The sequence below is a fragment of the Labrus mixtus genome, chromosome 11, assembly GCF_963584025.1.
Source record: "Labrus mixtus chromosome 11, fLabMix1.1, whole genome shotgun sequence".
Lineage (NCBI taxonomy): Eukaryota > Metazoa > Chordata > Actinopteri > Labriformes > Labridae > Labrus > Labrus mixtus.
This window is the reverse complement of record NC_083622.1, coordinates 29,384,362-29,409,569: the sequence shown is the minus strand read 5'-3', so window position 1 is coordinate 29,409,569 and position 25,208 is coordinate 29,384,362. Positions and strand designations below refer to the sequence as shown.

The 25,208-nt window shown below is 39.0% G+C and overlaps 1 protein-coding gene across 15 annotated transcripts in view; it reads right to left on the bottom strand.

Annotated features, from left to right (window-relative positions):
• Positions 1-4,954: 4,954 nt before the first annotated feature.
• The window catches only part of rims2a (regulating synaptic membrane exocytosis 2a), a 142,471-nt gene continuing 122,217 nt past the window's right edge, over positions 4,955-25,208 (bottom strand). For all 15 annotated transcript variants that reach the window (XM_061051240.1, XM_061051241.1, XM_061051242.1 and 12 more), the window contains 5 exons: positions 8,529-8,670; positions 8,246-8,358; positions 7,929-8,030; positions 7,642-7,781; positions 4,955-7,537 (listed from right to left, as the gene is read on the bottom strand). In XM_061051240.1, coding sequence (XP_060907223.1) covers positions 7,334-7,537; positions 7,642-7,781; positions 7,929-8,030; positions 8,246-8,358; positions 8,529-8,670 — 701 coding nt within the window. In that variant the 3' untranslated portion in view covers positions 4,955-7,333. The remainder of the gene's footprint in view (positions 7,538-7,641; positions 7,782-7,928; positions 8,031-8,245; positions 8,359-8,528; positions 8,671-25,208) is intronic.

The window sequence follows — 25,208 nt, the reverse complement described above, 5'->3', positions numbered from 1 at the left end:
ACTCACAACTAACATTTTCTGCATTCAAATGATCCAGATAGATTTTTAATGTAAATATTTAAACTTATTGAATTACTCTCAATAAACTGTAACTGTCTTAATCTGTAAATAGTGTAAATAATGAAAAAAGCCATTCCTCTTATATTTCAATCCATTAACCAAAAACCCAAATGACTGCATGCTGACCACAATTTTAACATCAAGGCTCCTAAACTCAGAATCAATTGCGGCCGCTAATAGCTCCAAAATGTGTGCATCATTTGCCCCTGCAATCTGCTCCTTCTCAAAGTCTAATTCACAAAGCACATAGACAATGATAATCAGACGCATAAACACCCCAAAAGTTGCCCTGCAATTTGCTCTTGGTTTGAGTCTGAGTGTAGAGAAAGGCTGTCTGCACCTTCTTTCTGAACAGAGCTGTGCTCTCATGCTGACAGAGCTTATTTGTCCACATAAAGCTGATGAGCTGTGGGTTTAGGGGAAAGTTTTTCAGGGTTTATTTTAATGGCAAACTCGAAAAATGTGATATTCACCATTTAAAACAAAGCTTTCCCTCTGAATGAAGCAAGCAAGGACAAAAAAAGAGTAAACACTCATCCTCGTACATATAATGAGTTCAAACCGTCCAGAAGAGACAAGCCTAAAGTCGGATTGCTTTAAACCATGGTTACATTAATAATGTAATGTCAAAGTAATATTTACAGACTTTATATAAAGATCATTTATTTTAAAGTCATACCGAGGTGGAATCTTCCTGATCACTGGAAAGTTTGCGCATGGGATCTCTTGTCAATACTGCGGCACATTTACCACCTGGTCGCAACAGACGTTATTTTGCTTCACAATTGTAAGTGGCTATTATTATAATAATTAGATTAAATTTCTTACATTGCCTGGGCAAGTGTTCGACAGGCTACGTGAAGCCAACTTTAAGATGAAACCCTCCAAGTGCTGCCTGTTTCGGGAGCAAGTGGCATACCTTGGACACACTGTTTCTGCCAGTGGTGTTGCCACAGACCCCCAGAAGATTCAGCAGGTCCAAGACTGGCCCACACCTCAAAACGTTTCAGAAGTGTGACAGTTTGTGGGCCTGGCTTCCTACTGCTGTCACTTTGTGGCAGACTTCGCCACCATCGCAAAACCACTCCATGAACTCACTATGCACGTATGCACGTTTCAACTGGACTGTAACTGGAGGCATTCACGGAGTTAAAGGGACGACTAACTGCAGCTCCTGTCCTGGGCTACCCACTCGACAAACATGAACTACTCCTCGACACTGACGCGAGTGACTGTGGTATCAGGGCTGTCCTGTCCCAAATTCATGAGGAGAGAGTTTTGGCTCGTGGGAGCAGGAGGCTGTCGTCTACAGAGCAAAACTACTGCAGAACCAGACGAGAACTACTGGCAGTTCACATCTCATTTCAGACAGTATCTACTCGGCAGGCCATTCACAGTCCGTACTGATCACAGCAGCCTGCGCTGGCTAACCAGATTAAAGGAGCTGGAGGGCCAGCTTGCCCGCTGGTTGGAGAAGCTAGCTGAGTATGATTTCAGAGTTATCCATCACCCTGGGAAAAACCCCAAGAACGCAGAAGCGCTCTCCAGGAAACCATGTCAAGAAACATGTCCATGCACAGTAACAGACCCCAGTCTCAGCAACTTACAGTACCAGCATAAAGGTGTGCAGTGTAACTTAACTGATTGTCTGGCAGAGACGGTTGCCGCTTTGATCCCTGCAGGGTAAACGCCAGTGGGGGTAGTGGAGCCTGACAGCTTGGAGGACAGCAGGTTAGCTGAGCCAGAGTCACCTAGAGTGGGGGTGGTGGACCCCAGTGTCAGCAACTGCAGCAGTGCTGAGGCTCATCAAAGCATCCACCGGGTGAGTGAAGCAGCACACACTGATTTGTTTTCTGGCTGGACTTTAGAGCAACTCTATACAGCTCAAATGACTGACCCTGACATAGCACCATTGTTAGGCTGGATGGAAAAAGGAAGCACAAGGCCACCCTGGGCTGACATAGCAGCCTGCAGCCCTGCCACCAAAGCCTACTGGGCACAGTGGAAAAGACTACATCAAAGAGAGGGAGTGTTATTGAGAAGATTTTACTGCAAAGAAGGGAAGGTGCAACATTCACAGATCCTGCTGCCCCACACATTTCACAAACCTGTTATGGAGCAGATGCACAACGGTCCTGTGGGTGGGCACTTCGGAGCAGAGAGGACTCTAACATGCATTAAAACCAGGTACTACTAGTACAACATGAGAGACGATGTCACACTATGGTGCCGCACCTGCACCAACTGTGCAGCAAAAAGCCCGTCCCACGAAAACTCCTCGTGCTGCCATGGGAACAGTCAGAGTCGGTGCTTCCATGGAGAGGATTGCACTTGACCTGATGGGATCCTTAAATGAGACTGGTAGACACAACCTTTACATACTAGTTGTGCAGGACTATTTTAGTAAGTCGGTCGAAGCATATCCAGTCCCTGATATGCAAGCTTCAACAGTAGCAGAAAAGATTGTCTCTGAGTGGGTGTGCAGGTATGGAGCTCCACACTCTCTTCAAGGCACCAACTTCTAGTCAGCCGTCTTCCAAGGGATGTGTGAACTGTTGGGGATTGAAAAGACACGGTTGTTCTGGCAGGCTGTCAACCAACGATCTTGAGGAGCCTAGGAGAGCTCAAGAGCTCCCAGGAAAGTAGGTGGTTAGTGACTGAGATTTACAGATAGATACATGCAGTAATATGATGTACTGTGTATGCACAGAGAGAGAGAGAGAGAGAGAGAGAGAGAGAGAGAGAGAGAGTTCCCCCAGTAGTCTAAGCCTATAGCAGCATAACTAAGAGCTGGTCTACACCAGCACCAGCCCTAACTATAAGATTTATCAAAAAAGAAAGTTTTAAGTCTATTCTTAAAAATACAGACTGTGTCTGCCTCCCGGACCCCGGCTGGAAGATGATTCCAGAGGAGAGGAGCCTGATAACTGAAGGCTTTACCTCCCATAGTACATTTAGAGACTGTAGGTACCACTAGTAGGCCTGCATTCTGGGACCGTAATGTTCTCGAGGGGCAGTATGGCACTAGTAGCTCCTTAAGATAAGATGGTGCCTGGCCATTTAGAGCTTTGTAAGTGAGAAGAAGGAATTCTATTCTAGACTGTATAGGGAGCCAGTGCAGAGAAGCCAACACAGGAGTAATGTGGTCCAGAACAAAGCAAGCAACCCCCCCCCCCCCCCCCCCCCCCCCAATTGTTGAACAGTTGAAACAGTGGAAGTCCCCCCAAGCAACCCCCCCCCACCAGCAACTGCTAGCTGGAGAGGTGCCAGCCCACTTCCAGAGCACTGCAGAGGTGCCCTTGAGCAAGGCATCAAGCCCTAAAAATTATCAGGAGTGCTCGCTGTGGGCAGCCCCCTCACTCTGAGACCTCTCCATTAATGCATGTCCACAGGATCCTGTTTGTGCATGTGTGTATTTCGGCCTATGTGTGTGTGCAGCATGTTCATTGAACAGAGTGTAGAAACCAAATTTTCCTTACTTTTTTCTAAGTATAAAAAAATTAAAAATTAAATTAAACAGTGATAGTGCAGCAATTGAATAAATAAACAGTTTTAGTGCAGTGACTGAATAACAATGATGGTCCGTAGAAGGTGGAAATGCTGCACAGTTGAAACAGTGGAAGTCACAGAGAGTGATCAGGGTTATCTGCATAGGTTGCTGCTGAGGCCAAATGATGAGGATGAATTGGAAGGTTATTTTCACTGTCATTGACTGAACTGTTGGCTCTACAGGCAAACCTCAGGGGGTCCAGATGTATTTTAGATATTAAAAGCATAAGGCGTTCTAAAGACTTCATCACAACAGAGGTCATGGTATCAGGTCTGTAGTCATTATCCTGTGTACCTGTTTTTTTTGGTTTTGTACTACTGGTGTGTCTTAAACAATTATCCATGTCATCTGTCAGGTGGAGTGAAAGACATTTTAAAAGTCAAATAGAAAACTTTTAAATCAAAAGTGTTTTAAAATGTATTCAACTGCAATACAAAACATCTCTTCTAAAGTGGGTCAACCAATGAAGGTTACTCATAATCAATGAAAGTTTCTGGGAGCTTTTAATACAGGGTGCAGAACTTTTTTTTAACTCTTGCTTTCAGTTAGATTTTTGATCAAGTACCTGTGAAAGTTTTACTTTGGATGTGCCTACACCTTGTTTTTACTTATTATCAGCCAAAGCTATATTGATTGTGGACATCATTTATGATGAAAAACATCAGATGACAATTTTGATCCCTCTTGAATGAAATGTAATAATTGACTTAAAAACTATCAACATCATCAAACACAGTTTTCAAATTAATTAAAACGTTTCTAACACTGGACTAAGACACTAAAATTGTATAAATCATACCTGTTTAACAGCAGCATATTTGCATGCTGGTGTAAGCATTGTTGAACCCATTGTTTTTTGCCACACCAAAGTGATTAAGAAGCAAATTGAAAAGTAAATAAGACAATGGGAAATGGAAAATGGACTTAAGCTGGTATAGTGCTTTTCTAGTCTTCTGACTACTGAAGGTACTTTTTATGCCGCATGTCACACCTACACATTTACACACTGATGGCAGAGGTTGCTATGTAGTGAGACCATCAGAAGTAACTAAATCCATTCATACGCTGACAAAGCAGCAGGAGCAATTTGGGGTTAAGTCTACCAACTGATCCACAGCCACCAAAACAACAACACCATCTACTTGTGAGTTCCAAAAAACGCAATGAACCCTTTGCAAATACAACCGGTACTCAGACTGTTTAAACAGACACTTTTCTTTGTATGTGTTCATAACAAGCACCCAGAAGTGATGTTGTTGCAAGCCCCTTTAACAGATACTTCTTCCACACCAAAGCATTATGCACTTGTGTATGCATAATGTCATTATCACACAACACTTGACATAAGTGTAATATCAATTTTTTTATTTTTAATTTGAAAAATAACTTACATAAATCTCTGTACTCAACCATACTTAACCAAGACATAGCCTTGGCATTAACACATTGCACCAAAAAGAGAAAATTAAAAGGCATTCAAAAGGATAATAAACATATGTCTTCGTCATCAAGAGGCATTTTTCCTGTTCCAAAATAATCATCAATCTATTCATGGTAGCTTGTTTATTCAAATTCTGACATCTAAAGGTATTTACAATGAAAATAAATTAAAATATATACTGTGGCTTTTTACAGCCACAAGGTTTTCTTGGACATTAAAACATTTTTTGTAATATGGAAAAGGAATAATGCCTCAGTTCAATTTCATTCAGACATACTGCAACATACTTCCCAGACATGAGAAGTATTTATAATTACTAAAAATATAAAATAAAATATAAACGGGTCTTGGCTTTTAAATAAAACTAACAAAAATATAGTAAATTAATTTCATTTTCATTAAAACAAGAAAAAAACATTTTCTGTGGCAATATCCCTTGTTATTTGAACTTGTGATTAGCTCATCTTCACAAACAGTGCCTGTAAAATTGAACCATACATACATCTTGCATGGTTGCTGACTCTTGATTATGTTAAGACCTCTTGCTGTACCAGTACAGATTATTTTTGCATGTTTGTCAACAATACTGAAATAAAATACACTTGCAATCACAACTGTTTTGTCAACCTCCATTGAATATAAAATGTTTTCCTTGTCACTTTTTTTCTCAAAAAAGATGAAAGAAAATATGACCTTGGGGGTGGAATGTTTTTGTTAAAACTTCAATATTTGGCCATGGACGACCAGGAACTAACTTGCTGTAGAGTTCAATTTAAAGTGAGGGAGAAAAGTAATGAAGTTGACATGCACTGTACAAGAAACTGCAAAAATTCCAAATATCATCTTTATCAAAACATGCTGAGTTACTGTAAGGTGTGCCCAAGCCATGTTGCAGAAAATCCTTTTCAACATGCTTGTTAAACAAATCAAATCCAAAATTAAATACATACTGAAACAATACAGAACTGTAAAATAATTAACAGTCCTAAAATCTGGACAATATTGGGGAACTGAACAATGGTAGCAATGAAAAGTACAATGAAAAGTACCCAGGGACAAGGAAGAAGAAGAGAAACATGTACAATTTGCACATAATGTTTATCTTAACAAGGCATGAGCCTTTTACAATGAAATAAATCATTTACATTTATTTTCATTATTACTTTTTGTCACATAAACGTTTTCTGTTAAATAACTCGAAAGGTTTCCTTAAAGTTTCTCTTATCTGCATGTCTATAAAAGACAGACTCATGAATGGTCTAAAGAATGATAAAGAATGTCTTTTTAAATCACGATGTTGCATTCACTCCCCTTGAAAACCATGCACTAGTGAAATTTATCTTTAAAAATAATATAAATTGTTGAAAATGGCTGATCTGTTTTATTCATTTTTCTTCATCTTTTTTTGCAAGTTGCAGCCTCAAGAAAATAAGTTATCTTTTTTTTTATTCAGCTAAATTTGTGTCCATGCAAATGAACTAAATAGAAAAAAATATCTTTTCTCATTTAATTTTCATACAATATATCAACAGAGAAAGAATGATGGTAGATTGTACATTTTTCATGGGGTTTGGTTCATTACTGTATTTTCTGGTGGTTCGATGGCAGCCACTTCATTATCGCCTCTGATTACCTTTGAAGTCTCTCTGGTGATTTACCACTGCAGGTTGACTCAATACATAAACTTAGAGTATTTGGGGCATTTCTCTTGGGGTTGGTGGGAGCGTGGATACAAGCTAGGACACACCTCACCCAAAAAGTGATGTCTCCAAAACTCCATTTACACAGCTAGGTCTGTTGGCGTGGCATGACCAAGCAGCTGTTTAGAAACACTGTCAGCCCCTTCAGATACAAGTACATTGACATTAACAGAAAATTAAAAAAAATAATAATAAATGAAAACAAAACAAAAAAAGAATTAGAGGATTTTTTTTTCATTCGAAAAGGGCTTCTGTAGAACTCATTTGACAGTTCCCAGTACTGACCCCCATGGCTTCGAATTGGATGAAAACCTGGAACTGATGGATTCCTCGTGCTAAGGAGTTCATTCCAGCTTCCTCCAAACATCAACAACAACACCTGGCAATCCAGGCTGCCAGGCCCTTGCAATACATTTCGCCACGTGCACAATGTGCGCAACGTTTTTGCTTAAAACACAGGATCACATTTGCACCCCTAGAAACAGGCTCAGAAGACACAACATCAAGCATGCAGTGTAACCGGGGGCGTGACCTGTAATTGCAACACTGGCTGCTACAACAACGCTATAAGTCCACACGCTGCTATGATCGAGAGAAACTGTCCAGTGAGGATTGGGAAGCTCTTCTTGTCAGTGGTGCCAGAGTAGGGTCCACCAGTGAGGAAGGAGGAAAGAGCTTAAACCAGCCAATCACCATATTGGACAGGTCCAGCTCATCTAACAGTATCTGAACTGCTCCCATGAATGATTTATGGTCCATACGTCCATAGTCTCCCCAAACAATGACCTGTAGAGTCGAGAACATGGAACAAAATGAGTAAAAAGGTTGAACACAGTTTAAGCTGTGAGAAAGGAAAGATGTTTTCCACTGTAGTTTATGTCCTTTCCTACCTGTAAAACCTTTCCCCCTGGACTCTCTTCAAACGGCAGTTGCTGCTGGTAAAGAGGATCCAAGGTTTTTCTTGCTACTTTTGTTTTCTTTTTGGCTATGCAGACTCCATTTTCTAAAAGGTAGACCTTTACATATGGTGCTAAGGAGAGAGGGAATGAAAGAGGTGAGAAAATGTTCAAATATGCAAAGCATGACTTTTCAGTGATTACATTGAAATTGTGAGTTTTGTGTGTAATAGCTTTAGATAAAGATGATGTTAGAGCTTGTGTATGAGAGCTTTAAATACCTGGCAGTGCCTTCGAACCTGGTTTTCCCACAAGGCCACGGGCTCTGATAATCTCGACCTCCAGTGCTCCTTTCTTGTCCACCATACCAATTTGGATATCACCTGAGTAACAAAAGAAAAAACACGAAATGAGTTCACTTCAAGCTCACTACAATTACATACGTAATACTATGTATTCATATTTAGCAGTTGTAAGGAAGACTATATGTAAGTTACAATATAAAAAAGAGAAAATAATAAAATATATAACTTACAAAATTGTTTTGATTGTAATGATCAATTCCACATGCAATGAATTGATTTAGACATGTTCATACCCATAGGTGGAGTAGCTAACGTTTGTCGTCCAACCAGCTGGGCGGGGCCAAGACCATCAAGGAAGTCGCTGAATTGGGCATCTGAGGAAAGCCTCACACCAGGGAAGATGAGACTGAATCAAAGAGAAACCCACATTATAATGATTATCATGACATAAAAGGTACAGTTTGGATTGAGATGAGTCAATAGATTATCCTATTTCATTTTAGATTAAGAACACTGACGCATATCAGTGATCAAAAATCGTTATTATTCTTTTACAGATTCTGTTTTGGTCCTTACTTTCCCTCAGAGCTGTAGCTGTTCATGCTGCCATCGGTGGACTCCCGGCTGGCCTGCCGAGTCATCCTGCTCCTCATCTCGACTGCTAGGCCCGTCTCTGTACTCCTCTGAATCGTGCTGCGTAACTTTTTGCCTCCCGCTTCTGAACACAGAATGACACATGCAAAAGAAGAGATTGGGAGAGGGAGAAAGAGTGACAGACACTGTCAATGCCTTACATGGATTCATTCTCTGACTAAAACAGCGAGATGCAGTCATTCATACTGCACTTTCATTTTTGAATACGAACAAATAAAAGTAAGACAGCTATGACAATGAAAACTCATCTTATACCAAGACTTCAGAGACAAATCATGGCAATATTACTGTAACAATCAAACATCTGTACAGCTGTTTGTGTAACAACATGTTAAGCAATCCTACATCACTGCAACTTGCTGCCTAGGGGGGTCTTGTGGTGTCTGGAGTGAGTCCATGCTCTACCTCTAAACATATTGGGTGGGTGCCATTTTAACTAATCCAAGATGACAGCTGACTCCTTCCATGCTGCTCATCTCCACCCAGCATCTCTGGCAGGCTGTGTGTGGGGCCACGTGGCTGTGCCTGTGGCACATATACACATACCTACATCACGTATGAATGCTCGACTACAAGTCACATGCCTGGAAACCAGCACTCAGCACACACATCCCTGCTATATTTCATTTCATATCCAACAAAGAGACTGAACATAGAGAAAGTCATTACAATACATCAGACATTAGACTTGATAGTCAGCCATGTAGCTCTACTTAATTGGCGTTAGTACCTGAAATATCAATCTCTAATGTAAACATAAAGCAGGCTTTGAAAAATGAATTATACAGCATTTCACCGCTATAACGGATATCTAAGGAATGTATTCACCTCTACCTGTGTTCCTTTTTCTTCATTTATAATTGAACTAATGCCAATATTAGAGCACAGATTTTCCCCAGATGTCAGTTCACTATAATTCAGCATCATTATTCGCCCTTTGTGGCACCTTGTCTCCACTCTTCCTCCTTCCTTGTCTCCTCAGTGGAGGGGCTGAGGGGCAGAGAGATAATCCTGTATCCATCTTTCACAGACATAAAAATGGACATAAAGCCTTTTAGCCTTGAAATCTCACTTGTTCAGCTGGCTCCCGCCTCCTCTTCCTGCTCTGCACATATTATCAGAAGAAAAGAACTCATAGAGGTCGTCTCTGACATCTGCAGAAAACCACAGCTTGTAGACTTCTCTGCCAATCAGTGGCCAGTCAGATGTTATCAGTGAGCAGTAAAAAACACCATTCAAGCACGGGAAATCTGTTTTCCTACTTCGCTCCACAAGTTACAAGATGTTAGCATTTATACTGCTGATTACAATCAAAGATTTGCAATATCTTGAAGTATAATAAATATATACTAATATTAAAATACATAAGAATAGTAAGTTTGCATGAGTTGCTACGATCAGAATACATAAATATTTCTCACTACAAACTGAAAAGATTGATCCATGTACACCATGCCATGTTTCCTTTGTGTCCAAATGACAACCACACTGGAAATATCCTTCTTCATACAGACATAAAATAAAGATGCAACTGATATAGAGGAAAATGTGTCAAACTTAAAAGAAAATGTTTGCCAGTAGTGGATGTATTTTGCAGCCTTCACTTTAAATAAGTACCTCAGAGAAGAAGAGGCCTAAAGACAAACTTCCATGACACCAGGTTAATCCTAAAGTCTCATTCCCAAACAGTGTAGTGGAGCTGCTAAGCAACTTACATTAAAAGTGTGAGAGAAACTTTAGCTACAAAAGAGTCACAGTGATCAGTCAAAACTATGCAGATAAGTAAGGAGTACAAAAATAATTTCTGTATTGCAAAACCATGGCCTAAACACTTTTTCTCCTAGTAAATTCCCAGCCACAATTGTAACTTAATATGATAGCATCATGAGAGTCAATACAATAGAGGTCATTTGAAGTGACAGTCGTGTAGCAATGTAAAGAGACTTGGGAAATGGACTTCTCTTCTGACTACTCAAAGCGCTTTTACACCACAGGTGACACCTACCTATTTTATTTTTTATTATTAGTTGATTTATTGAACATGTTAAGAAAATACAAACAACAAAATAAAAAGGAAAAAAACAAACTGGATCCTCAGGATCCATAGCAACAAATAAATAACTCAAATAATATAGTTCATGTTCAAAAGGGATAGGAAGAAGTTAAAAACTTTTCTGGTCCTAACCCTTCTTATTTTTGTGCATTATTCACAGAAAAATAAAAATGTTTTCATCAATCAGTGTATGATGTTGGACTTGTTGGCCAAAACAAATTAAGTTTTTAGACAAAACAACAACAATAATAATGGGAACAGATTAACCAAGACCATCAGCCAAGAAATAACCAAATAGAAAAACAGAAAGTCACTGCTCCAGCTCATATCTATTCAATATTTGATTCCTGAATGGTAATGGTAAATGGACTTGAGCTTATATAGCGCTTTTCTAGTCTTCTAACTACTCAAAGCTCTTTTACACTGCATGTCACACCCACCCATTCACACCCTGATGGTAGTGATCACTATGTAGTATCATCCATCAGAGGTAACTAATCCCATTCATACACCGCCACTGAAGCAGTGGGAGCAATTCAGAGTTAAGTGTCTTGCCCAAGGACACATCGGACATGTTACCCTGAAGAGTTTTTTTAGTTTAAATATAGTGTTGCATTCTTTCAGTTCGTCATCACAGTTGTTCCACAGACTAACACACAGTGAAGTTTTGCACTAGTTCTGATTAGTGGTTTCTTGAATATACACGTTCCTCTCAAGTTATGTTTGCTTTCTCTAGGTTGGAACAACTCCTGGATACCATGAGGCAATTGCTGATAGTTTGCTTTGTACATAATTTGAATAGTTTTATAGTCAATCATATCTTGAAATTTTAGTGTTCTTAGTTTAATAAATAATGGATTTTTTGGTTCCCTCTAAGTGGTTTTATGTATAATTCGTATAGCTCTGTTTTTGCAGGATGAAGATTGTATTTGTATTTGTTTTGTATGTGTATGTGTTCCCCCATACCTCCACACAGTAGGTCATGTAAGGAAGTATGAAGGAGCAGTACAATGTATACAGGGAGGTTTGATTTAGTAGGTCCTTGGCTTTATTCAGTATTGCTATTGGCTTTAATATAATTTATATGAGGTTTCCAGCATAGTTTGTTGTCTATTAATACTCCAAGAAATGTAATTTAGTTGTTCTAGTTCTATGCCATTTATCATGAGTTTCTTTTCTGTGTTGGTTGATCTATTCCCAAAAATTATTTTGTTTTGCTTAAATTCAATGTTAGCTTATTTTCATCAAACCAGATCTTCATCCTGTTCAATTCCCTTTCCATTGTATCCAGAAGCTGTTCCAAGTTGTCACCACAACAGAGCAAATTTGTGTCATCAGCGAAAAGAATGGTTTTGACCGTTTGTGACACTTCACATATATTATTGATATACAGAATGAATAGTAATGGCCCCAACACTGAGCCCTGGGGCACCCCACATGTAACCTGCAGCAGTTGTGATTTATGGTTTTGTATTTCAACATATTGTTTCCTGTTCTGTAGGTAGCTGGATAACCATGCCAGTGCGATGCCTCTAATGCCATATATTTGTAGTTTTTTAATTAATAGCTCATGATTAACAGTGTCAAAAGCTTTTTTCAAGTCCAGAAATATCCCTTCCACATAATCTTTGTTTTCTATTGCCTTAGTAACTTTTTCTGTAAATTCTATTATTGCAAATTAAGTTGTTCTCTTTGCCCTAAAACCATCTTGTTGCTCATACAATATATTATGTTTAGTGATGAATTCATCCAGTCTTGTGGAAACTATTTTTTACACTGATTTACACAGTAAACTTGTGTAAATCAGTGAACTTCTTGTGATGAAAGATACAACAGAAAACTCAAAGTACTTGGTCTTTTTCGATTCTCTATTCACACACTGATGGCAGACGTTGCTATGTTAAACTTTCCATCAGTATTAACTCCATTCATCAACTTTGGGTTAAGCGTCTTGCCAATTCAGGACACATGGGACATGTGGCTGCAGGAGCTGGAGAACGAATCCCAACAACAAACTTGTACAGAATAATTTGCCTGTCGAAAAGAGAAGTAGTGTTTGTGTCTTTCACAACAAATTGGAAACCTTGACGGTAAATCTTTTTTTCCGATAAAGGCATAGCTTTCAAATTCTCATCAATAATAATACAAGCATCATATTATTATTCAACTCTCTCTCATAGATTCTAATAACAGTAAGCCTATGACCCCTTAACCAACAGAAATGTCCTCTAAAATCTATACCTCTGCATCTTCTTTATAATACTTAATCCATCTAATTTCTCTCTACCACCTCTCACGTAGCAACCTCTGGCCCGCAGCTTGCTTCCACTTAGATTTCCCTGGATGTCGTCTTACCTCCATCCTCCTCATCGAAGGAGTTCATGCAGGGGAAATAAACAGCCAGCGCTTCAAACGATGCAGACAGGCTCATCTTGCTCTGGGAGCGCTGGATACGCATCCCAGGAGCCGCAGCAGAGGTGTCATGCCCCTGCCTGCCCATGGTGACCGACCGCCGTCCTTCTCAATGCAGTGAATCAAAAGGATCAGACGTCAGCTCTGCCTTCAATGCTCAATCTTGATGGTAAATGTTCAAAACTCAGCTTTTATGTTATCTGTTTGATTGAGTCCAAAGCCCAGAAATAGAAAGCTTGCCAGAGGAGATTAGGTTTGTTAAATCATCTACCCTTTCCAAAATGTCTCTGATGACTGCACCTTAGGGAGAGCTACAGAAAAGCGTTGCCTCAGTAGCTGAGTCTTGTGCTGTCTGAGTCTGACGTTCCTACTGCACCTCTTTCTTCAGGGGGGAGGGGAAAGAGCTGCATCGCTGTCCACCAATCAGTGAGCAAGGCTGCTCAGGCGCACCTCGGCTGGCTCTGCGGGTGAACAAGCTCTACCCAGAGATACTGAGCCCCCCTCCCCTTTCCCTTTTTCACCAATGTTTTTAACCTATTTTTTCTTACAATTTCCTGTCACTTTTCTCTCATCAGCTTGATTTTTTTCTTATTTTGTATTTTTTTCTTACTGTTTCTTTTCTTTTTCCTCTCCATACAGTATACCTTGTCCCAATATCCCTCCCTTCCCCATTTGCTCTACAGAGGACGGTGAAAACAAGCTGTCATTAGGTCTGCCAACGGCCCTGCTAATGACCAGCATCAGCCACATGAAGAACACTCAAAGTTCACGTGCCAAACAGCTACTTTTTCTCTCTCATCCACAGCTACCATACCACAGCTGCACAGCACATCTTCTTTCATTGTTGCTTAAAAACAGTCGCTTATACAGCTTGTTACAAAAGTATGTGAAACTATGCTGCTTTGACACATTGCTAGAGAACTGTGGTGCCTTTGTCCTGAAACCTTCTTTGGCAGAATAGGCACAGCTCATTGTCCTTTCCTGCATTATTATAAATATAGATAGCTCCCTGTAGTGTTAATGCTTGGGCAAAAGTTTCACTATAAGTGCTACTGCGATCTACTTCCATGAAGGAGCATCTTAATGCATGTCAGCCATTTGAGGCTATCATCTAGGTCACTGCAAAAAACAACACTTCACATTTACAGCTGGGGGCAAATTGGACACACAGGTTCATCATAGAGTCAATTGTGTTTTTTAGGGGGTTCTCTTCCATTATACAAGCCTGCTACGGTATTGTGTTAAGTTAGTGCTTACATTGACTTTGTGTAAACTGTTCTTGTATCAACTACAGTAGTTTTGATTCAGTAATCGTTTTTTGTATGAGTGCCACACCTGCAAAACTGACTCTTAAGTTTAGTGCTAATTAGCAAATGTTAGCATTCTGTAATCGACTGAAGTGAACATGGTAAAGATAGACATCAATCTTCATGTAATCTGAGAGTCTTGATATGTTAATACATTTACTTTACTCATATAAAGTTAAATGCACAGCCTCAAATAACTTATATTCAAGATGCTTAAGCATCGGAAATGATGATGGACATTCTTTAATTTGGTAAATGTATGCTAGAGTTCATAAACTAACAAATGGAAAGCATTTTTTTGTGAATTGTAGAATAGAACAAAACAGTGCTTACTAAATTTATATAATTCACAACTGGATTGCCACACCAAGGCAATGTTGTCTTTATATAATGAAGCTATAGAATTTCAGTTACCTTTATTTTCTATATAATAAACTTCATTTCAGTTAGACAACTTACGTTTGTTTCGTCTAAGATAATTATTGCAGCAGAAAATAGTTTGTGTTTGACGTCTAGGCTACAAAAGAATCGTTCCTCACAGTTTTAATTCACATGCATATATTTGAGGAGTGATGGTATGATATCTTAAAACCACCACCCAGTCAGAATCTACAGGTGAGAGCTGGCAATGAAAGAGCAGAGTGAGACCGCTTATCTTGCATCTTAAGGCCCTGACACAACAAGGTGACCTTGGTGAGACTGCTAAAGGAGGAGTTGTCAGGTGATTGTTGAGAATGAGACATGTCAAGTGTGAAATCAGTGCAGCTCAGTTGACTGCTTGAACTAGTTTGTAGTCGTCGCCACATTTTTAAAATTTTTGAGTTCTTTGCTTTTTACTGAGCTGTAATCATCAAAATCAAAAGCTTTTACCATCGAACATACCTTAATGGTTATTTTATTAATGTAATTCATAAAAAAGATAGATGAATTAAAGAAAAATGTCTATTACAAATGTAACACAACACAAAGGACACAACAACTTATTCAATGTATTTTCAATGTCAAAGTTTTGAATGGCAGTCAGCTATAGACAAGAAGAAGAAAAATAACTACACTCAACACGGGCTAATGTGTCATTGCACATGTGGCAATGTAGATTGCCTTGACCCCTACAGCACGTGTTTTTGAATTAAACTTTTCCCCCTTTGTAACTACACCTGAACATGTAGCAGGGAAAAATAGAGAGAACATACTGTCACACACCCATTGTTCATACATGAAAGCTAAAGGGAAACAAAGGCTAATTACAGTTGTCGCAAATCCTTTGAATTCAACATGTGGATTTGTGTTCATTCTAGATTCTAAAAATCAAAAAACTTGAAAAGCAAAAAGGAAACTTCTTGTTGCTGATAATACCCAACATTATCTTTTATAGCATTTCAAATAAATTCACAATACATACAGTAAGAATCTAGATCTATAGACTATTAACCGCTGACATGAAAAAATGTGTCTCTTCAGACACAAAGAGCAGATTGTTTATATTGTTTATCTTAATTTTAGCGGATGGGGAACTTCCATTTTAGGTCAAGAGGTCTACTTGTTATTTTCACAACAGTATGACTAGTACAGATCAATATTAAAACCCACTGTGCAGCATGTCTGGCCTTAATCCAAACTCTGACAAGCCTAAAAGACAGAGACAACATGGCTGGAAGTTACCAGCACCTCAGAAGGCAAGAATCTGAAGAATCTTCTGAATAGTACTACAACAACAGGAGAGCATAATATCCCAGAAGTTTTGTGTAAAGTCTGTCTGGCAGGCAGCAGGGATCACAGGCTCCGGTTTTCAGAAGTCTTTCTGATTGATGAGGCCAAGCCAAACAAGGGTCAGAGAGCCATTCTGGCTCTACACACTGTAAACACTGCTTAATGGACGGCTCTTACCCTGGCAATCGCAATCACAGTATAGCCATAGACACATGACAATTTAAAGCACACACAAACACACACACGCACACACAAACACACACACGCGCACACGCACACACACACACACACACACACACACACACACACACACACACACACACACACACACTAGAGTACAGTACAAGTACTACAGTACAAGAACACAGGTGGACAAATATACTCCCTGTTCCCTCAGTTTACATTTCCTGCTGCCTACCTTGATGCATACCAGTCCTGCAGCCTGAAGTAGTTTCACCTCATGTGTCTAAATTTAATTTGAAATTCCCTTTTTTTTGTTCTCCTCTGAAAATTGCTAACTGTAATTTTTCTGTGTATTAGTGGATTTTTGCTTACATGTTGTATAGACTTTGGAACGAAGAATATAGCCTACAACTACGTTTTAGACTATTTGGAAAACATGGAGATTTCCCCGAACACTCTAAATTGTCTAGTTTTGTGATATGACTACTGGTAACAAAGCTATAATTATATAATATATTGTTGGTACTGAGATTACTGGTGATTGGAAAGTTCTTGACAATATAACAGCTCATGTGGTATTTATAACATTCACATCCAAAATGTGTACAGACATTGTGTTTACATTGTGCCTCTTTCACACCTTAAATGATATGTCCACATCTTCAGTGGTAGGTATGAGGTAAGTGGGGAATATTTGAAATGTGAAATATGGACCTATAGAACCTGGAACAGTCTGTCCTCTGTCTGCCTCCCTTCACTCAGACACTGTATGTAAAACAGATGGGGAGGTCTACACACAGCAAAGCCATATATGGGTGCATGATATATCATTATTGAAACTGCTGACATCACTTGACTGATGTTTCAGTCAAAACAAACTAGTGTGATCAGTACAATGATCTCTTGTGAAACCAGCCACCATGACATGATCACTTCCCATTCAGAAGAAAAATTATGCTCACACACTCCATGACTAAACTGACCACAGGTTTTTTTTCTGACAGCATGTCTCAGTTGGCTTCCTCTACTCCTGACTGCTACAGAGTGTGGCTGTCAGCATTTAAGTGCAAAATAATCAGTGGAGGAAGTTGTATTTTTAGAAACAGTTAAAATCTAAAAATGAAAGGTGGAAGTTCATTTTTAGTCCAGTTCAGACTGGAGGAAAAAATATCTTTATAACAGACAACATTATAGCCCATTACCCAACGTCAGATATGAGAAAAAGGAAACACATGTTTTTGAAAGCATGAGCTAAAATTCTAAAAGGTGAATTCCATCAAAAATGTATTAATTTGTCTTTTACTATAATTGCAGTCCTGCAATAAGGCAGTAAAAGGTTTAATGGAATGCCCCCCTTCACTAGGGACATCCATTCGCCTTTTGCACTATGAACTGTTCTTCTGCAGTCTGGCTTGTGCCTCCTGCACCAAGCACTTTTGGACTGGTTACACAACCTGTTTACACACCTTTATGTATTGTGCATTATGTGTTGTTTATGTCATTGTGTGATATATGTGAGCACACCAAGACAAATTCCTATCAACTGTATTGTTGAAATGGCTATAATAAACTAATCATTAATCACCTTCAATTCATGTCTTTTATCAATTCATATCAAGTTCATAGGACTGTTCTCAACCCACCTCTGCACAATGTCACAGCCCACCTAAACTTCACGTGCCTGCTCAAATAAAAGGCCTTGGTCTCCAAAACATCAACAACATCATTTTTTTTTTTTTCTTACCACTGTAACTTTTGCTGCTTTGCTAAAGTGCTCATGATGGATAGGCCGGATCTTTGTAACATAACAATGAGTAAGGTCTTTTACCTGCTTTTTGTAACATAACAATGAGTAAGGTCTTTTACCTGCTTTTTGTAACATAACAATGAGTAAGGTATTTTACCTGCTTTTTGTAACATAACAATGAGTAAGGTATTTTTACCTGCTCTTTTGTAACATAACAATGAGTAAGGTATTTTACCTGCTTTTTGTAACATAACAATGAGTAAGGTATTTTTACCTGCTCTTTTGTAACATAACAATGAGTAAGGTCTTTTACCTGCTTTTTGTAACATAACAAAGAGTAAGGTCTTTTACCTCGAGATAACACTTGTTATGAGTTGACGCTATACAAATAAAAATTGATTGATTGATCATTGCTGACATACTGACCATGTGTGTTTTTGCTGTTTTCTATGAAAGATACTACATGAATGTTCGTTCTGTGTAACTATATTTACAAATTCAATCTAAGTAAAAACAGTAAAACAATATTGAGTTCTGTGAAAAAGTTTGTGTCCACTAACTTCCACAATGGGTTGGAATACTGTTGGTGTAAATTCATTCATTAATGATAGCTTAATTATGCTCCTGGCATATTTATGCAACAGAGAAAGCGAACCAAAACACTTGTTATTTTCTTCTATAATCAGAGTCCACTATCAGCTTGAAGACAACTGATGTACTGATTGCAGTATGACAACAACATAGATAGTGAATGAACATATGGACATCAGTAATTCTAATACAGTACTCTCCACAAAGTCTGTTTTAGAATAAGTCATCATAATAAGACTAAAAAATATATATAAAATATAAAAAATATATTCTTGTGAAATATCAGACTCTTGTTTTCAAATAAATAATAAATAATAAAATATTTTAACTGAAATTCTCAAGCTACTAATCTAACTAGATACTCAGAAATACAATGAAGCACGAGTAATAGACAAGTGTCTTGTCTTTATTATTGTACAGCACCTTTTCACTGAGTTACTAACTGCTTCACAATCACAGAAATAAAAACATAATAAACTCAAAAGAAGGCTTTCTAATCTTCTGATTGCTCAACGTGCCTAACCACATTCAGTCACTCACATCACATTCATACACTGATGGAAGAAGCAGCTATGTAAACTTGTCCATCAGTATTAACTAATCCCATTCATAAACATTCACATGCCTGGGGATAGATAGAAGGCTGAGATTTGAAGATCTGAGTGCATGAGCAGTTGAATATGGACTTATGACTTCAGAAATGTAACTGGGGATGAGACCAGTACGTTGTATGTATTTACAATAACTTGCAATTTGGTCTATAAACAAACAGGTCTAAGCAGTAGCATCCTGAAGTGGGCTTAGTGTAATAAAGCAGACTCAGAGGATAAATATAATTCACAATTATTATAATTACTAAATATTGTTGTGTTTGTGGGTCTTTAAAGAAGCTAGTCACAGAACTTTTTAAAACCCTCCTGCTTGATTTCAAAACAGCGACTAAATAGACTCCTTCTTTACTTCAACTCTCTCATCCATGTCTTCACTCCCTCCCACCCACTATGCTCTACCAATGGAAAGCATCTCTGTCTTGATCCAACCTTCACAACTGGGCCCTAAGTCTCTAGCTAGACTCTTCCCCTCTGTCGCCTCCTGGTGGCTGAATGAACTACCAGATTCCATTCGATCTGCAGAATCCCTCTGCACCTTTAAGAAAAAGCTAAAGAACCCGCTCTTTCATGAACACCTATACGCACTTTATGATATTGATGATGGCGATGGAGAGGATAATGATGATGATGATGCTGATAAGAACTCTCAAGAACAGCTCTCGATGTTGTACTTTGCCTTCAGCTTGAAGTTCAGGAAGAAAAGCATAACATGGAGAGCTCTATGCACTGCCAACCAGCACCTGTATCTGATCAGACTTAAAGCTGTTTGTTTGCATTAACTGGCGTTGTTTACTACTGTCTAGATCCTTGCTTGTGTTGTAGTTACTCTCTGATGTATGTCGAGTCCGCTAAATGAAATGTAGAATTGTAGAGTTACACACAAACACTTAATTAACATAAATGCTGAATAGGAGGCTGCCATTGGAAGATAAACAGAAATGACATACTTCTTAGACCAGTACAAGAAGTGCCAAATGCCAGTCCCCAGAAAGTATTTTTAACATCACACTATAATTATAGCATACAACAATTGATTTTGGGGAAAAAATATGCAGTCAACATAGAGAGCCAGCACAGAATATCAGAAATAGAAAACCTTGAGTTCAGCTTCACCACCCCTCTGGTTTAAATAAAGTGCAGGTGAGTGCAGGCTTGTCTCTCTATAGTGATGATTCACATGCTCATTGTAAAATCTGTGGAAAGGCTTTCAGAGAGCATCTACTTATCAGCCTTATCAACCTTGGGCCATTGCACTAAGTAACAGTAATGTCTGTAAAGTGCAGACTAAACACATGTCTGGTTGAGGACTACTGGGTAGCTACTAACACAAGCATGATCTATTTTTCTAAGTGTATGGGTTACTGGTCTTCCTGACACATTTTTGATATGTTACAATGGATCCACTTGAAACATTGAAAAGCATTGCTCCTCCTGCAGTGAATCCACACTTATTTAGGTCACTGCAGAGACAGCTCATCTGAGAGTTAAGGCTGATTAACAGCCATGACTCCTCTAGAGAATAGTTTTAATAGAGATGAATAGAGGAACTGGTGAACAGGGAAAGGCAGAAACCTAGGGATAAGATGGTGGAGAGAAGGAAGGAGAGATCTGGCATGATGAGAAAAGAGAAGAAAGACAGGGACTAAACATGATGATGGTGAGATACAATGAGACAATAAGTAAAGTGGAGATATTGGGGAGAAAACAGCGGTGCATTGGTGTCCCTCAAGTTGTACCTGTGCCGCTGTGTTCCTTTCATGCATCATCCTAAGAGCAGCATGTCTGCTCCAGCCCCCATGGAGATTAATTAGTAGCTTCAGGTAGTGGAGGAGCTGCTGAGATAGGCACCCATTGTAACGCACAAGATAAATTACCTGAGCTGAAAGTTCAAGGGTCAGCTATTTTACAACACGGAAAACAGTCCATCTGAGGGCTGAGCTCCACAACTATGTCAGCGTCTTGTGTAACTGAGAGTGGAGTGAGATAGTGAATGATGCAGTGGATGCATTGTTCTCTGTTCTTCATACATTTTGCTTTCTGGTTAAAGTGACTAGAAACGCTTTCGGAAACATTCAAATCTTTTCATTATCAATGCAGAGATAATCTTGGGTGCTGGATATATTTATTTTTAAGGTGAAGAAAATGGCTCCACAACACACTGCATGTATTAATGTGTTGGCCTGTATTGTTGGAGAGGTATGAGGTTGTGCATCATCACTTGATGAAAAGTTATCAAAAAATGTGTTTTGCTCGAAGCAAAAGTTAAACAATGATTTGACACATTGCTTTCAGGTCACCTTAAGAGCCAATGCTCCTGGGCAAAAATAAATAGAACAGAGTGAAATGTCCAAAGAGTTGTCAGGTTGGGTAGGGTGAATTAGATAAAGGAAGAAAGAAGGATATAAAAAGGGTCATGCTAGAATACTCAAGGCTGCACCCAGAAGAAGAGGAAACTAGATTCTTAATACAATGTATTATGCCTCATAATAAGAATCCCCCCCACTTTTTCAATCTTTTTTTCTTATTTCTTTATCACTGCAGGCTGCCTCGCTGGTTTCTGCCTATTAGGGCTCATTTCCTCTAATGTTCATCTCCTCTGCTTTAATATTCAGGGCCTGGTCTCTGTGTTGTAAAGCTTTCAGTTGATTATGTTTCTGGGACTCCATCAGGACTCTAAGAGAGAGAAAAGCCATTGTATGTTACAAATACAGAAAAGGATTATCAGGTACAATGCTGTGTTGTAAGGATGATAGAAAAATATCATATTAACTCTGCAGTGGAAAAGAAAGACAGTACTCATATTCTATATCCATACTGTTTTTGCATTATGCAAAAGAAAAGAAAGAAATGCTCAATGAGAGTGCGATAGGTGCCATTCAGATAAGCCAGAAGTTAACAACAAAGGGAGCCAGAATGTGTGCAGAAGCAGACTTTCTAAAATGCTCCTAAAAGAAGTCCAAAATCAGTTCATAAAAGATGTTGCATGTAATTTGTGTTTCAAAACACACAAGAGAAGTTTTTAGGTAGAAAGCACACTAAGAACTAAGTACTAAGAACAAAAGAGCTAGCTCTCTATTGATCTTAAAACAAAATGTATATCAAGGACCACAAGACTGCCGACTTGGGGCTCGAACAGTTTAGTATTGTAAATTCCCTCTTTCAGTTTGCTCATGATCTCAAATGTAAAAGCCTTGATGTCCGTGTAAGCTAAAAATGCTGTCAAACTGGATTGTTATTTAATTGTCCAAGCCAAGATCCTAAGTCAAAGAGCTCAAATCTCTTGCCAACAGTCAGCACAGTTGCAGAGTTGAGTAGAGCTATGGTGATGAGACCATTTAATCGCAGTAGTCATAAACCCAGAAAAGAAGCACTGAATCAGTTTATTTACGGAAATAAATCAGACTCTGCTATAGTAGGTGGTGATATACCCCCTTTCAGCTGGTAAATACTGCACCTTCTTCCCATTAACCTAATGCGTCACTTACCAAACAATCGTCAAACAAAGTTAGCAAGTGGCAATCAAGGTATGTTGGTCCGACGTTGATTAATTCAACAGAAAGAGTTCAGTCGGACTAACAGGTTTACATGTATTTTAAGAGAGTGAGGTTTTAGTCGGACTAATACGGTAGGTTTGCTTTTCTTACACTATGTAAACACTGATTGACTGTGAAACTGTTCTGTTGACCCTCGCTGTTTGAAATGTGCTATAAACACAGTTGATATGATTTGTTTCCAGGCAACCACAATGAATTGTTGAGTTTCATTCTTTGAAATTGTTCTTTAATTCAAATGAAAAAAGAAAAAGAAAATAGTGCCTGAAAGATATAGCCGCTTTCTTTTACACATGTTTGTAACTGTCCTTAGCCACGCTCTTAACAGCCTGGAAAGTTTGTGTGGTTGATCACAGCCATGTGAACCCAAAATCGAATCATTCATCAATCCCTAACGCTAACCCCTCCTCAGGGGTTCTGTCTTCCATTCCAGAAAACAAAGTCTCTGTATTTTTCAGCTGGTCAATGTGAATTTCAAACAAAGCATGTGACCTGCTGCAAGATATGCTAAGGACACATATGGAGGAGAACATTTAAAGTAAAATTATGTCGTCATTGTTTGCTCTTTTCTGCCCCTTTGTCGATCCTGTAATAGAAATATTGAAGTGCATAAATATGTTTTTACTCTAGTTAGCATGTGAGAAAGTAATGGCTTTAAATAGATTCCATTTACTCAGACATATTGATCTGTTTTGACCCGGAAAATTCCAGCGCCTTCCACAGAGGATGGAATCAGCAGCTCCTGGAGCCTCGGCCTGCAAACTGTGTACACATTGCTCCTGATGGCCACCTGGGAGCACATCCATTCTATCTGACTCACCTGTTTGCAAAGCCTGAGTCGTGCTGCTTGGCTAATCTCCCCATCCCCCCAGAAACACTTTTCATCAGTGCACACAAACTGTCAATCTCTCTTTGAATGCACTCTTTAGATGTGTGAAGATGGGCCCCTCAAGATAACTTACAAGAAAGTGGGGCAAAAGGCAGCTTGCCTGGGTTTGTTGTAGTGCAAATCCAAATACAGATCTCAAATATTGAAAGGCTGATGTATGCATGCTCTCACAAACTCTATGTGATGCAACTGAAAGCACAGAGTGAAATATTAATAGCTCTGGAAGATTCAAACTGCTCAGTGAGTGCTGTGTATGCATAAGGAAAGACTGTGTGTGTGTGTGTATGTGTGTGTGGGGTTGAATGTGTAACCCCTGTTGCTGTGATTGTATTAAACTACTCAAAGTAGTATTTAAAATCAGCAGTGAATAAAGATCATTTGGTTTTTGTCAGTTCCCAGAAATACTCCAGAAAAGTAATCGTATCCAGCATCTTAACCAACATCAAGGTCAACAACACAGGCTTTGGAGAACTGCTAAACAATACTGCCAAATTACAAGGAAGTTCAAAAAGTTAGAGTATATCTTCTAGCCGATGTACTGTATCTAAACTAAATACTATCAATGCCTCAAAAAATTGCTGACGGACATAAGATAATGCAGCGGCCCATGTGTCAAACAAAACACACGCAAGGGAATCAACTAAGTGACACGTTTGCTAACTCTCTCACTCCTCACCTCACCATCTCTCTGTCCCTCTGCCATACAATCTAGCCAGATGTGGACATAGAGTGCTGATGAGTAGAAGTGATCATTGACCCCTTCAATTTTTAATAGAAAAGATGAATAGGCACTGAATGCTTAGAGGTACACACAAGGGAGCAGTGGAGAGGAAGTGGACTAATTGACGGAACTTCACATGAACAGACCAGATCCCAATTTATCGGCTAAGGGCATCAACACGTGTTACCTGCTAGGTCATTTTTCACACTGACATGCATCTGCTTAATGCTTCTCAAATGGTTTTTGACCACTTATAGGGAAAAAGTAGGACAGAAAGAAAATTACACAGAGATCAAAAAAAGTAATAGACCTACAGTATATGCTACGTACACATCACCTCTCTGACAATATCTTGCATGTGCACTCATTCTCACATGCACTCAGAGAAACAAACACAAAACACAACCACATATTATTTTAGACTGAAGTCACAGTCAAAAGAGCATCAGAACTTGAAGAAAGTGGCAAAACGTGATCTGCAACACCCAGCTGCTGTCCTCACTTTGACAGGAAGTGCAAAGCTATTACATCTGAAAAACATATTTTCAATAATGAAATGTGAAATAATTACAAAACCATAAAAAAGCAAAAAGCATAAATACTGTACATGACTGAGGCTATGTAACAAACAAAGAAAGGAAAAGGGGAGCTTGAGAGAGATAGAGAAAAGCAATTTTCAGGAGAATTGACACCTAGAAGAAAAAGGGAAAAGTTGTGCTGTTTTCTTTATCCCTGGGTGGGAGGGAATCCAAACTCCTCCTCGATGAAAAGTGAGAAATTGAAGAACTGGAGGAGAAGGTGGCGTTATTTGAGCCCAATATTCAACA